Here is a 15,913-nt window from a genome sequence, read left to right as displayed (position 1 = left end):
AGAGACGTAAAAGCACAAATAAACAAAAAATCAATACTGAGGAGAGGAAGCAATCTTTCAGCAGGTTAACTCTACTTAATATATATTTTTTTAAAACATATTTTCCTCAAACTTTGATGAAGATTTTCCCTTGTTAAAATATCCTAACTCTATGGAGAAGGTTTTGAAAACTTTCACTTTCAGTTCTCTAGCTCACGTATCTAGGGATTTTGAGCAAGATGATCTTATTAACCTCACATTATATCTAAATTGTACACTGACTGTGAGAGCAACACCCAATGCTACCAAAAGCACCAGAGGTGATGCTGTTATGGCTGTACTCTTGCTCAGCTCAGTCTAATATACACAGCCAAGCCCAATCCCTACACAGCCTCAGAACTGTGACAGAAACGTTTCTGTTGTGACTCTGTTTTGGGAGTGGAAGGCCGGAGTATTTTTCTTTTCCTCCCTCCAGGTGGCAACTCTCTATCTCTCCAGCAAGGATCTAAGGTAGAACAGAGTCACCTCTAAGGGTCTGTGAATTTTAGAGGGGAAAAAGTCTGCAGGGATTATGTTTCAAAAATAGAGAATGATATGCTTCAACTTTTCTGAGGAGCCTGCACCTTCATACCTCCCCACAGTCAGATCATTTGGGGAACATAAAGTGAGCGCAAAAACTGGAGGAGGAAGCTACAGTCACAAAGACCCCAGGGGTTTTAAAAACCTCAAGCACTCTATTGATATCGGCATTTAAATGTGATACTGCAAAAATTCTGAAGTATCAGAACGGAGTCAAATGGTCTGACTCCTCACTACTACTGTAGTGAACGTACCAAGCTCTCCTTAATCTTTTCCATTAAACCCACTTCTCTTTCAAGTGGACTCTTCTATAGGTTGCATGATTTCTTTCCTCTCTGACGCTTTAGTCGTGATAGCAATAAACCAACACTACAAACAGGAATGCCTTATAAATGGGAACATGCATATTCAACTGGAGTACTGGCAGGCTTTTTAAATACACTGTTTCTCTTTCTTATTTGGAGTAAATTTCATTTTAGTTTTAGAATATACAGAAACCTCAGCACTAAAAAAACTGTTCTTGTAGAAAAAGTGACAAATCCAGCAGCAGTTGAGAGAACTGGGTGGTTAAATAAGAGTATGTTCATTCAGGTCCCTAGAAAATGCAATCAGACTCCAAACTGCACTCAATGCATCTAATTTTCCACTGAAGGAAGAAAAAACAAGTTGGGCAATCTATAAAATTAATCCCAGAATGTTTAAGTGCTGACATCTATATCACTAATTCTGCGCACTTTTAACCATAAATCGCTATTACAAATGTGCATTTAAAGCCCTGCTGTTAATTTCTGGCCTTTTAAACTACACAGTCTTCTACTGTGAAACAGAAGCATTTGTTAAGAGGGGATAAGTATGTTTGATAAATTACAGGGATTAATGTGATCTTAAATTAGTATAAGAACTTAGTCTTTTTAATATTTACTTTCTTGCAGCTGTTAAGTTTTTGACAGAGGAAGAAATGACAGTTATATAAATATACTTCAAACACTAGCTCTTCCCGGAGTGGGAAAGGCATCTTTTTGTTCTTACTGGTATTTAAGAACTACGTTTCAGTAACTCGCAAACCCGTGTTAATAGTTTCATATTCCCTCTTGCTTCTGGGATAGCACCACCTAGTGACTCTTACGCAAATTGAGAGAGCCGCTTGGCAAAAACCATGTATGCTGCAAATTCCAGAGCTAGTTGCAAGCAGATGTGAGAATGTGCTGTCACTCATCTTCAAACAAAACACCAGAGATACTGGCAGAAGGCTCACTTCAAGTCAGGGTTACCTGGAGGGATGCAATATGGCTTCCATGTAAATTATTAACTTTCACATCAGTCAGTAATCTACTGAAAGCTGAAGAAAATTGTATCGAGATCATGAATCTTAATCTGTATATTTTCTGGCTTTAGAAATGAAGTACATATTGAGTGGAGGGAATAAGGCTTAAAGGCAAGGGCAGAGCATGATGGGAAATTTACACGGTCACTATTCCTTTGTTTACAAAAGCTTCTTTGTAGAAAGTTAAGTGAATAGCATTACCTTTCTTCACTGCAGAGATGAAGCAGCATTGCCAGTTATACCTTCTGTCTCAGCCAAACCTTTCATTTATCTTGCAAGCTGCCAAAACTAAACCTGGCAACAATCTGATTTTAGAACACACAGGCCCCAAAACAGGATGTGGGTGCCAATTATATTAGACAGCTGGAAAAAATAGAGCAAAATCACAAAGATGTTCAAAAAACAGGAATGATCTAAGAGATTCAAGTTATTCTTAAAGCATCATGCATAGGAACATATGCATAATGATTTTTACCAGGATGTCCCATATTGACTTGAGAGAAATATAGATTCAACTTGTTTCTTGTACTCCATGGAAAGGTAAACTTCCTATTATGGGAAGCAGAAACCACTCAATTCATTTAAATAGGAAATAGGAAGAGAAGAGTAGTAATACGCCAACATGGTAAACATTCATTGCTGCAGTGAGAAGTATTTCCTTCCTGAACCTTTTATGCACGTTGGGTAAAATTCTCAGTTTAGTCCTGCTGTCACTGAAAGCACCTCTAGAAAGCCAGAGGCAGATAAGTTTGCATGAAATCAAGCCTACCTACAGTATTTGCAATAATTTTGACTCATAACTGGGAGAAAATACCTAATCTGTTTCATTCTGACATCAGCTCCAACGTAGAAAATGGCTGGTAAAGAGGGAGGTGAGGCACATTTGACCCAATATCAGCTTTATTTTTAGCTTTGTTTGACCCATTCAGCATAAGAAATCCTTTCTACCAGTCTATGCTAAGGATCCAAATGTCAGAAGAAATAGACTCAAAGATTTGTGTTTCCTGCTTAGGCAATAAACTATCCTACTCTACCTTAACCTACATCTCCCTTCGTCTAAGCTTGTCACAGCTGAAGGGAGAAGCAGATTCCTCGGCGGATTCTCACCTCTCAGGGTCCTCTAAAATTGTAGTTTGAAGGGAAATAATCCAGAGCCTTCTAATTACAGGAAAGAACAGATTGGTAGGAATCTATCGTATGTAGAATATATTATATGTAACAGATATTTTGCTATCAGTTACACATGTGCAAAGAATGTTGCTCCAGATGTTCTTTTTCTATGTAGAAGTCTCAAGATAGATAGAGGGCAATACCAGAGGCTGTGACTGGACTACTGAGTTTCCAGAAATCACAGACAGATATGCTGCACAAACATTGAACTGTACCTACAGTCTATACACAGCACTACCTAGTGCATGTACACTTTTTTTTACCCAGAACATTTTTGGTAGAAATACAACCACCACACTTGTTTATATCGTATCAGACCAAAATAGTTTTGCAATCTAATACAACACACTGTATTTGGATTATTCCTTATTGTTACATCTTTTTCTTATTAATTATGAAAAAAAAACCTTTAAGAACACAGAAAGCATTGATTGACATTTTTAATGTGTACATTTCTTGTCTTGTTGGCATGTATACTGCATTTGTACATGTCGGTAGTATTCTGACAACAATCCATGGAAAAGCAAATTTTATCTTACTATTTTATTTAGCCACACATCTGTGCACTTTGAAGTAAGTCAGTGTCAACAAGCTTAAGATAAACGGAATTTATGAAACCTGGCACATCAGTATGTATACTTTAAAATTTGGAAGAAACTACTTTATGTACTGCACCGATGAATCTAAACAGATGGGTATTATCTCCAAACTAACAACCAACATTACAGGATTTAGAAATTGTAAGAAATGCTACACAAGAATATATCAACTGAACTGACATTAGCAAAGGACAAAGAACAAAAACACATTCTCATTCTGTTTTCAAAATGAGTTCTTGCCCTAAACACCATATAATCTCCCTTTCTCTGGACTAGCAAATGAATCTTGCCTCCTGGGTTTATGGCAACATACTTTTAAAAAAAATATATCAATAGTACTACTATTTAACACTTTAGATATCTAGGAAACTTATAACAGCAGAAAGAGCTGAAAAGCAGAGGTTTGTACAGAAAGAACTAGATTTTCAAAGGAGGAGGTGGCTGAAAATATTGCAAAGTAAGCAAAGCTGTTGCAGAAAGTACCTGTTTTGGTTAGCGGGCTAGAAAACAGCTGCTGAAGAAGTTTGTTCTCTGAGGTTCTTAGCACCACCACTATGTCAGCAGGAAGAGTGTCTCTATTCTTCTCAAGAAATGCAGAGGCATCATATAATACCTAGCATGGGAAACAGGGTCAGATATGTTGCCAAAAAATATTCCACAAAAATAACACCTGCAAAGGACTTGAAAGTGTACAGCTAACACACTGTCTTCAACACGTGAACCATTTTAAAAACAAACCAAAAACACTTGCATTAATCACATGTCAGTGGAGATCGAATTGGGTTAAATTGGGTTTTAGTCATGTTATATTATGGTTTGTCACATCAAACTATGGGATGCATGAAGTAATATAACAGAGATACCTCCCTCATTAAAGCTTAAGTCAACAGTTTACACGTGAAATAAAAAATGGTTCCCAGGCAGTCAAAATTTATTTATTGCTTGCACCAAACTGATTGGTAACTAGTTCTGTTATGGGAACAGGAGTAAGTTTCAGACGTAGCTCAAAATCAAGAAGCCTGTTAAACAGGTTAGTGAATGTTAGTAGAAAAATTAAACATTCATCATTTCTTTCCACATGCTAGGGCACATGAGTTTTGATTATTTACAGTGGACAATTCTATTTTGCTTTTTAAAAAATTATTTTTATTACATTTTATAGAAATTCATGTCTGGCTATTTGTTATCATATACGAATCTGTTACTTTTCTCCTTTATTTTCTTTAAGAAAGCTGCTTTAATATTTAAGCTGGTTTTATTATTACCAGCAATATTCCTTTCTAGCCCAATTCCACTGGAGTCCTTGTGTTTCCAGAGAAATTGAGTGTTTGCCTTCACAACTAGTCAGTAGTGTTTTTATGACTTGGCCATTCAGGAACAAAGAATTTATTAAACTTGTGTGAAATGTTACAGTTATTCTTAACAGGTCAGAAAGCTGGACTAAGTTCACTAGAGCATATCGTAACATTTTTGACTCTTTATAATAAGCCATAGAATAGCCTTTACTAATAACTAAATAAAACACTGTTATTTTATTTTCACTTTATTTGTGAATGAAGATTCGTGCACCTCACAAGCATAGCTCATGTTACATGAAACAATCGGACAATCATTCCCATATAAAGTAACAGGTGAACTGCTGAGAGCAAGGTAGGTGCTGTGGAGTATGGAAGTCGTCTGTGCTAGCAAAAATTACTCAAGAATTACCACTCAGTCTTTCCAGTGATCTCTGTTGGATTTTAAGTTCTATTGCAGACACTGTTACACACTGTCTTTACACAAATACGTATGTATATATGATCACAGACAGAACGTCTGTGGTATTCACACAATGTTAAAAAGTGTGTAATCGTTCCAGAGTTCCTTTAAAAATATCTTAGTGACGGTGTTTCTGGTGCCAGATTTCTTTCAGGACAAAAAGTGGCTTCTGTCCATCTAATTTTTAATAGAGCCATAAGGATAGGTTCTAGAATGGACTACTTCACACAGAAATTTTATCATAGATTCTTTGTTTCTTAAAATTTTATCATTTTGTCTATTGAAGAGAGGAAAAAGCAATAACTCTGGTTAAAACAGATAATGACTACAAAACTATGATTTTAACTGAATAAAAATCACATGACCTCACCTTTCCAGCATAGTGCTGAATACCAAATGACAATTCCACTCCTTTTGGTCTCCAGAAGTATTTGCATCGTAAGTTATCTTCAAATTTATCTAAACATTTGAGAAGTGAAGTTGATAAAAATGAATTACAGTGATTAAGTAAAATCTTGATCCTAATTAAGGCCTGCTTCCTCCTTGAGAACTCAGATCTACTGTAAGAACATCTACTGTAAGAACTACTGTAAGAACATCTATTGTCAGATTACCCAGTAATAACTATGTGCCATCTTCATGTTTTCTTCCAAGCTGCTACTACTGGATGGAATAACTCATTCAAAACTAGCCCTGTAATAAGGTACTTCAAAACCCCATTCTGGCAGTTTTGTGCACTGGAAATAGAGAACAGTGAGAGTTTTATTTGTTTTGCTTTGTGCATCATGTTTTAATTATAAGTCAATATTTTCAGGTTGGGACCATATCCCATTTGCCTTTGTATGCCTACAGAAAAAAAAAAAAAAACAAAAAAACCTTCTCTCTAAAATTTTTCTGTTTCTTTCAACATACCTCTGAAGAGCTGACAGAAAAAAGGAACTAGTGCTGATACTGTAAAACTTGGTATTGTATTTCCTTATCTGCACATGCAACTAGAGATTCACGGCCAGAATCAACAGACAAAATTATCTTTCGCTTTATGTAGGTCAGAAATTACTACAAAAATATATTTTTTCTAATATTATAATCCATTAACATTTTATTTTCTTTCTAATAATTTTCTTTCTATGCTTTCTTTCTATTAATGTTTAATTGAGTTTGAGAATCCTTGTAATTAAATCAAAAAGAATTAAACTCAGAATGTGAGCAGGTTGCAGTACAAGAGAGGGGGCAGATTTCGAGTTGGGAGGGTGGGAATTAGGGATAATCTGGCACATAAAGAGTGGGCAAAATATCTCAGTTGCTGTCTCCTTGACACTTTGAAAGTGCAGTTCAATATTTGAGATTAACAGTTTCATAGAATCCCCAGGGAGGCTCACAGCTTTAGCACACAAATAAGGACTGGAATGAAACCATCCTTTGGCCTCATTTCAAGTTGCAGCCCAGAAGTGAAAAATCTTGTACGTATATCTTGCAATTTACCAGGCAGTTGTAATTTTTCTTTAAGTGTTTGAATCCCTGCTGCAATGTTTGATTGAACAAACTGAAATTCTGTTACATACTACAAGGAAATATGAAGTTCTAGTAAATAAAAGCAGGAAAACATTTTTAAACATAACATGCACTACGTGTTTTAAAGTTTGTGCCAGATTTGTTAAGACATGCGTAAACTATGCATGAAGGAAGGGAAATATTCAGCCAGATGGCACACAAAAAATAACACACACTTTCTAGTTATGATGAGATAATCTGCAGTGAAGTAATATTTTCTAATTGGATAAACATGGGCCTACAATCCTGGGAGATCTTAGTTTTACTCTCAACACTAATGATAACTCACAGGGTGGTCCTAGACACAAGTTCAGCTATGTCTCAGCTTTTCCTTTTAAATGCTGATAAAAGCCTCTTGATGTACCTCATGTACAGGGACAACACAGAGGTTATTTCCTTAAAACATTGAAAAGACAAGCTCTTGACACAAGATATGCAAAATAACTTCTGCAATATAAAAAACATGTGAAGCATAGAAGCACGGTGAAGCATAATGAAAAATACATTCAAATGGTCAAACAAAATGGTACAGCCTCATTAGGACAATTAGACCAGAAAAGCTTAAGTAAAGATATCACATCGGACTCTCAAAATACATTAGTTGTTTGCTAGGACTTTTGTTTGCTCATACCAACTAATGTTAGGTCTGTTGCCTGAGGAAATCGACTTTCTTCATCTAGTAGAGAAAGGAGACCCATGGGTTTCTGGAGGAACATATCTAGAAGTGGACGATTGTCTTCATACTCCACTGTAGCAGCATCAATTCCCTCATTCTGATATTCCATCTACAAAATCAACAAAGTTTTAATATTGAACCACTAGGACATTTATGATGCATAGAAATACTCTATAGGCCCCACAACATTATTTACAAAACAGCAACAACTATGCTGAAAGATGTGAACATTACATACATTTAAATCCCACAACCACTTTATAGTTAATAATGTATTCCTGAATATAATCTATGGGTCAAGATGACAGATTCAACTAAACTTCATGAGAGCTTTATTTACCTGTTCAAGTGCAAAAATATGTTGATTGAAATAAAACTGGATCTGCTCATTAGCAATATTTATGCACAGCTGTTCAAAGGAATTTCTTGCGAAGTTCTCGAATCCAAATATATCTAGTATACCAACATTCATTCCATTTTCAGTATTGCTGCATGTGAAAAGTTAAACAGAATTCAGTATGGGCAACATCTAGTTACAATCAAAATAAACATGGTAACTAAGATGGCACAATCAATTCAATTTGCTGCAAAAACATAGAAGAAAAAGTGTATTTGAATTTATAACAATTTGTTGAGAATCATTAACACTTTGGGTTTTCCGCTTGTCTTTTACAAACTCCCATGAAGAAGAAAAAGAATCACAACTACTGAATAACAGACTTCAGAAATAAAATAAGTGGTTCCAATAAACACACCCTGAACCAAACCTACTCACAGATCCTCCAGGTAAATGAAAGGTGCCAAGCTCTATTAGCATGTTTTTGCTACACCCAGTCAGCAAGACAATTACCAAATCTGCTGCTGCTACAGCAGGATTATTAAAACATCATGTGTTAGCTTGCTAGATTATGTACACTCAGACAACAGTAATCACTGGAAGTACAAGTGTGGATTGTGTTTCTCCAGGGTATAAGAAAGTAAAAGTAGGGATCTCCAAGCTATCTCTAAGACAAGAAAAAGTACAACCTATTAACTTAGAGCCTGGGCACAGAATTACACTAATAATGCAATACATAGGTTCATTCACAGTCTGTCTGTACATAACAACATATGTCATGCAGACATGCTCTGAAAGGCAGAATGCTACATGCTAAACTTCTCACTTCGGCTCCTGCATAAGACAAAGAGACTCAGGTTACAGTCAGAAATAGCAACTGTTTATATTCAGTGCAATGAAGGGGAACTGGAGGTCTAAAAACTCTGAAGATACCTTTCTCTATCTCAGCACTGTCAAGGATGAGTGAAATTACCTCTAGTGGAATTCAGAACTAGCATCCTTAAGTTATATTTGCAATAATTATTCCACATATTCTATGTCCTACTAAAGCACTGTTTTCCTCCTTGCTTTATCCAGTCTCCCAGCATGGAAGTTTACATAACCTATGGGGTTCTCTTATTTTAGAAATCTCTACAGGAAAGGAGCAAAGCAACCAGATCACTATCTGACGATGAAAACACCATCAATTACAACTCGATCTGTATTTACAACTAAATTACAATGACAGAAGTACTGGAAGGACTCTGCAAACATACTAATGTTTTCAGCGCACTTCAAATACTTACTGGCCATTGGTACGATCTTAATGTTCTCTACATGCAAAGCATCTATTTAAAGAATTTTATATAATTTTAATAATCAATTTTCATTGACTTCAGTAGCTAAATTTCACTCAGTTCTTTGAGAATGTTGGGTTAATGTCCTGGAAACAGAATACAGTATCACAGCATGAAAGTCATTTTGAAGTCTTAGCTAAAATAAACACAGTATTTCTTCTGCAAAATCAAAAAATATACAAATGGATGAACCCATCAAAGACAGATGCACAGTAAATACAAATGATTCAGTGATGTGTAACTTGCCATATATTCTTATCTGGCTGAAGAAGCGTATTAATGCGATTTACGATCCAGCTGAAGAGTCTGCCATAAAGAGCTTTAGACATGGCATCTCGCACGTCAGCTGCTTTGTCCACAGTGTTTGTTCGGATAATAGTCTCCCCCCGTGTTACAACACAGTGGGAGGTTAGGGCCTCTTGCAGTTCTTCTGACCCAATACTTAGCAGTGCAGCAGCTGAAAGACAGTGTGGAATACATGTATAAAATTATGACTATAGCATAGCCTGTTACCACAAGTTACAGATTCTCACAAATACAGTCCAATGGCATTTGTTAAAATGTAGTTACCATTATCTAAGGCTTCTGGGTTTGGAACTTCACTTTTATCTGTTTGGTGTTGTGAAGAAATGGCAGCAAACTCAATGTTTCCAGTATTTAAGATACCAGTCAGAATTCTGTACACTGAATACACTTCCTGTAAAAATGACAAAAAGCACCCTCAAGGAATCCAATCAAATATGTACATAAAACTTAGTTTATGAAAGAAAAAGGTGAGCATTGGATGGTGATTAAAGTTTGTAGATTGTCCAAAGATCTAGTTCTAATTGAAGGAAGTTGTTATTTACACAGAAAGAAGATTCTACAGAAATGTGAATGGACTTGCCTCAATACAAACTGAGAGCTGTGACTGGTCCTGGCTTCCAGGTGTTTGGTTTTACTTTCATAATTCATTTCTGTTATAAGAGAGATTCTGTGGCATGCTGTATATTCACACAGCCAAGTGGGAGCCTAAGCACAAGCAACACTGGAGGTTGTTTCAGGAATGTCAACAGTGGTTTAGCAACTGGATATCTTACCTCATCAGTGAATCCTATACTTCTAAAGCAATGCTGAATTGCTTCAAATTGTCTTCCATAGGAATCCTTAGTAACAATATCGTGCATTACTCTTCCAGTTTCATTATCAATATATCTAAACAGAGTGAAAGAAAGCTCTAAATAGGTGATAAGTCAGAACAACCTACAGTGACTATAATGCAAATACATCATTAACTGAAAAAAGCATTTATTCATATCTTTCAATTAAATATTTTAGTGCTGATTGATAAGACGTTTTTGTTTCTGTTGCAGTTCCTTTTGCTTATTGTTTGTTAATAATCTGTTCATAGTGTTACTAACATTTTACTGCATGATCTCAACCGATACAGAACTCAGAATACAGAAGTCATAAAGACTAGGTGCTCTCTAGGTGCAAATACAAATTAAAAAACACAAGTTCAAAACATATTTGGAGTTCCTGAACTGGAACTGAAAGCGCAGGGTAACTGTCCTGATCTGAACGTATGATAAAATATTTATGCAGTAATGTTTCTTCCTTCTCTTTAAATGGTTCAAGTTTTTAATAAAAATACTGTAATTCCTTATTATCCATCCTTTTTTTTTTTTTTTTTTTTTTTTTCACATGAGAGGATTAAAAAAAGATCCTTCAGGGATACAGAAGGATTATGACAGACTTGAAGAAATCATACTGAAAGCAAGAGCTGTTCAATAGATAATTATAATGAGTAGTCAAAACGTGACTGATAGTTACCTGGGAGGCTTTTTTTCAGGAAGCCTATATTCAGAAAGTTTCTTCTGATGATAAAGGCCAGCATAAATATAATAAAATATATGGAAATTTTTCTCTCCCCTAAAAAAAAGAAAAGTATGTTCTATACAGCGCATATGTTCATATTTGCAGTACCTTGTACAAGGTAAAAGCAAAAGTCTTTATCATGAGCTCATTGAGACAGGTGTCAAATGATCAGGGCCAATACTAATGGAAGCCCAAAGATAACTATTTCAGCTGTAAAACAGAAAATCCAGATAATAACTTTATTTCTTAAAAAAAAAAAAAAAAACAGGTTTGGCTTTTGGTCCAAAAGAACCAAACTATTCTTGTCATTAATTGTACTGCACAAAGGATTATTGCTTCAGCAGGAGACACTATTGGAAGCACTTAAATAGAGTTTTTAGGGAATTAAACAGAATCTAAACATTACAAAAATGTGAAAGGACAGATGATCAGTGCACCTACACAGCCTGTTTTATAACCCTTGACTTTTCAAGTAGATACTCAGAAATCTTTGCCCCCATTACAGCTCCTGTGGGTGTGAACATCATTTCCAGATATTTTCCGAAGCGACTTGAGTTGTCATTGATGGCAGTGCAGGCATTCCCAAATGCTTCAACCAGAGGATTCACCTGAAGAATTTTCTCACGCAAAGCACGATTATTGGCCTTGACAGAACAGATATGAATCAGAAGGACCATTAAAAGAATATATTGCCTACTCACAATCCAATCACTGCTTAAGAAGCATAATATCCCATTATCCCATTCTTATGGAGTTAGATACTCCATTAACCTTCCTATTTACATAATAAAAAACATACACTGAAGGGGAAAACACCTACAGGTAAGGAAAACCATATTCTTCCTTCTCTGCAACTCTTTTATCTCTGAAGCTTCATAAAATTTAGTTAAGGCAACAAAGCCACCAAAAACTGAACAAAAAGAATATTACCTAAGAAAACAATCATACCAACACATATACTTGTTAAACTTACACACTTGATTTCCACACTATTTTGCAGTAGTAACACTACTCAGAACATTTAAAAACATAAGAGCTTCCAAGATCAGAGCTAAAGCAAGATCTGTTATGTTTTATTGTACACATGAACAATGTTATATAAGTCATTAACACTGCAGATAACTACAGGCACTGAACATTTGGAATTTGTCACTTTCTCCTACAGTGAAATGGCTTGGTGCAGGTCATACTCTAATGGCATGATTCAGTGCTTACAAATGCTTGATTACTCTGTCCCTGACTCAAGTGGGTTAATTCACAAGAACAATTTTTAATATTAAACATTCAATAAAGTGGAAACGCTAGAGAGTGGGTAGCATTTATTCATTGTTTTACATAATTGCTAGAAATACCTTTCCCAAGAAGGTCAAATGTTGGACGATCAAATGGGCACTTTCTGTCTTTCCAGCACCACTTTCCCCACTGATGATAATGCACTGAACATACAAACAAAACAGTAAGTGTACAGTTCACCACTGTCACGGAGTTGACCAGATCTATCTATGTCCGTGACAGGGGCGACAGGCCTCTGCCCTCCCCCCCCCACCCCAGTCCCACAAAAATGGGAAGGAAGGAAGGGAGGAAAAGAGCAGCGGCAACAATCTATGGAGGAAAACTTATTTTACTATAATATTGGAATACAAGATAACACAATATATACAATTTAATTGAAATTGAGATTAATAAATCAGACAAGATGAGAGAGAGAGAGAGTTCCCGGAACCGAGTCAAACCTGAAAAGCTTGGAACGGCTAGGAAAGCACCCTCCAGCACCCACTGCCAGGCAGCAAGAGAGCGCCCCCCCCCACCTGGAAGGGCCAGATCCCGTGACTGCTGTAATGTACAGGGATAGGCACTTGGAATTGGGGCAGAGATACTTTAATGCCCCGTACACTACATGATGTTTTGATGTGGAATACTGAAACCCAAAAACAAAAAACAAAAACAAAAAAACGTAGAACCATGACAACCACATGGTCAATAAATAGATTCTCATCTGTTGCTCCTATCTGTTACTTAATGTTTAGTACCAAGACTGTAAAATATCTTAGGAGTAAGATCTCTCAAGTCCTTTCTGAAAGGTCAGTAGAGGCTCACCGCAATCATTCTTTTATTCCTTAGATAACTGAAATTAAGGTTTGAGGTCCCTTCCAACCTAAGCTATTCTATGTTTCTATAAACTGTATCTTGCAATGCCTGACAGAAATGTGCGTACATGAGAAAGAGTGAGTAAAATTCTAAGCTCTAAGACATAGAAAGGAATGACCTTATCTACAAAGCTAATGCATGCTATGCACATACACAGCCTGTAAAAATCAAAAGATTGCCACTGCTAGTTCACGTGACTTAATTATCAGTGCATTTGAGCTAATTTCATGAGTTCACGTAAATTAATGGAAAACCAAGGTAAAGCTGTATTTAATACATTAACCAAAAGTTTGTTCCTGGCACTGAAAACTATGATAAGGTTTGTTGCTGCATAGAGATCATCATGTACATGATGCTGATATTCAGACTAAAACAACAAACCTAAACATTTCAGAAAAATATGCATATGTTCATTGAGTGATTCTGGGAGAACATGTCCATATTCTTCTTGATTTGGTAGACTGTATATAACACACAGTATTTTATAGGTTATCCAAAGGCTTATAAACTCAGGGATTAGCTTGAAGTTACCTGAACTACAGTAAATATAAAAGATTTTGCTGGGAAAAGAGGCAGGGTTTTAGAATACTTGATACAGTGATGACTGATGCAGAACTAAGCTTTGTGATGGTTTGGAAGGGATAACATTTCTCCAGACAACATTTTTACACTCCCACAGAAAGATTATCTATTATTCCATCTCCATCCTGGAATATATGGAGGAATTTCAGCTGTTTTTTTGTTTTTGTTTTGTTTTTTTTAAAATAAAACATGAAGCAGCAAATAAAACATCAATGTATTTATAGGTTTGTGTTACCTGAAATTGTCTTAATCTACCTTAACAGGGGAGTCACATACAACAGTTTACACAGTTTAAGGCCCATGAGTTCCTGCATTACTCATACTAGCCAGAACACAACTTGAGATTCCCTAGAAACATTAGACCTATAGTCAATTTTCAGGCTTCAAAGGAAAATACAAGGGAAGGCTGAATGGATAAACAAAAAGAATAAATACATTTTTTTCTCTAGCTACACCAGGGATCTAGTCCATCTTTACCTGAAGAACCTGCATAACTTCTCAGTTAATGGAGATAAAAACCATTGCAAATAGAAAACTATATAAGCTAGCAGACATGCCTGGATGCCTATGAGTAATTATTAGCTATCTTTGCATAAAGATTTAGATCTAAATGCAAATTACTTCCTAAGAAGATAGGAAGGATATTTTATATTAAAAATCTACAAAGTTAGCTTCATGTGCTGATGACAAAATTGATTTTTTTCTCCAGATAACAACACACAATTATTAGGCCCCAGTATTCATGTACATACAACACATCACGTTAGAAAGACTGCAAAATTACAATTTTAAGAATGTAATAAAAAGGAATCTAACTTCTACAGCCAAATATTTCATTCTCATTAAAATAACTGCAGGATGTGCATACTCATTACATTCCTTCCTTGCTTGTTAAATTGCTTTCTGCTTTATGCAATGGAAGAGCAGTTCAAACTTGGTCAACCTGCTGAAGTATTGAGATTCCCTTATTTTACACAGGTAAAAATGATTATGATATCTAAAGCAAGACAGGCTAGAATCAAAGTGTATTGCAACAGCCTGTGACTGCTGTCAACTGCCAGCACTTCATGGGTATGCAGGATACTCTAAGGTTAGGTAACACTTCTATTTGACCCACTTAACCTTGTATATGATCTTTTATGTCACTACATCGTTTTCAAAAGTCCCAGTTAGATTTTGCTGTTTTTCATATACAGGAATAAAAGGCTTACAGAAAAAAATCTCAAAGCACAACATACCAGAACTGAAGCTATATCTACAGCAAAGTGGCACTACGATTAATGTGATATCTATAACAGAATTAATATTTTTACCTGATCTTTGCTGAATGTCACCATACTTTGGTAGGCAGCATCTGCAGAGGCAAATATGTGGGGGGGATTGGATGAGCGCTTCATACCATGGTAAAGCTTAGAGAACTAGATTAAGAAAAAAAACACAGCAGTAAAAATACAGAATTTAACAATACAGTTAAGATCTGAAAAGGAGAATGCTGAGTATCTTCTGCCTGCCAAAGTCGGTAGTTGCCTGTTCTATTGCAAAATTCTGACTGAAGAGTGGTAATTCTTGGTACTGCCAATGTCAACATTTCTTTTACAACATGGTGAGGAGACCTGTATCACAAGGAACAGAATTTCAAACCGAAGCATTTAAGCAGGGTAATATCCAGGTATTACCAAAGAAACTGCACAGATAAAAGAGAAGCTGGAATCTGTTCCTCTGCCTGCAGCCCTGACTTAGGTACCCATGGAGAGTAAGATTTATGGCTCTACCACTCTTCATATTCATAGAGAATTCAGCTGTCTCTAGCTTTACAGCATTCAATTCACTGATTTCTTTTAAGCCACAACTGATGGCACAGGACATGTAATAACCAGTCAGAGCAATTGTTTAGAAAGCAACAGACTCAGCATGAGGTAGTTCATATAACTATCTTCTGTTATCCAGAAGAAAGCCCTAAATGCCAGACAAGAGGAACAGCTGTGGCTGGGGCAATCTTAGCACTCCTGTGGAATT

At 36.1% G+C, this 15,913-nt stretch overlaps 1 protein-coding gene across 2 annotated transcripts in view; it reads right to left on the bottom strand.

The window, feature by feature from the left end:
• Nucleotides 1-15,913, bottom strand: part of MYO3B (myosin IIIB) — a gene marked incomplete at both ends in the record, with an annotated part of 164,107 nt that overhangs the window by 81,325 nt on the left and 66,869 nt on the right. For both annotated transcript variants that reach the window (XM_079539261.1, XM_079539262.1), the window contains 11 exons: nucleotides 4,135-4,264; nucleotides 5,780-5,868; nucleotides 7,592-7,745; nucleotides 7,977-8,124; nucleotides 9,557-9,767; nucleotides 9,881-10,007; nucleotides 10,390-10,504; nucleotides 11,123-11,221; nucleotides 11,609-11,811; nucleotides 12,520-12,603; nucleotides 15,211-15,315. In XM_079539261.1, the coding sequence (XP_079395387.1) occupies nucleotides 4,135-4,264; nucleotides 5,780-5,868; nucleotides 7,592-7,745; nucleotides 7,977-8,124; nucleotides 9,557-9,767; nucleotides 9,881-10,007; nucleotides 10,390-10,504; nucleotides 11,123-11,221; nucleotides 11,609-11,811; nucleotides 12,520-12,603; nucleotides 15,211-15,315 (1,465 nt within the window). The remainder of the gene's footprint in view (nucleotides 1-4,134; nucleotides 4,265-5,779; nucleotides 5,869-7,591; nucleotides 7,746-7,976; nucleotides 8,125-9,556; nucleotides 9,768-9,880; nucleotides 10,008-10,389; nucleotides 10,505-11,122; nucleotides 11,222-11,608; nucleotides 11,812-12,519; nucleotides 12,604-15,210; nucleotides 15,316-15,913) is intronic.

This window comes from Tetrao urogallus (genome assembly GCF_951394365.1).
Source record: "Tetrao urogallus genome assembly, chromosome: 8".
Lineage (NCBI taxonomy): Eukaryota > Metazoa > Chordata > Aves > Galliformes > Phasianidae > Tetrao > Tetrao urogallus.
The sequence above is the reverse complement of the archived record's forward strand: the minus strand, read 5'-3'. Positions and strand labels throughout refer to the sequence as shown.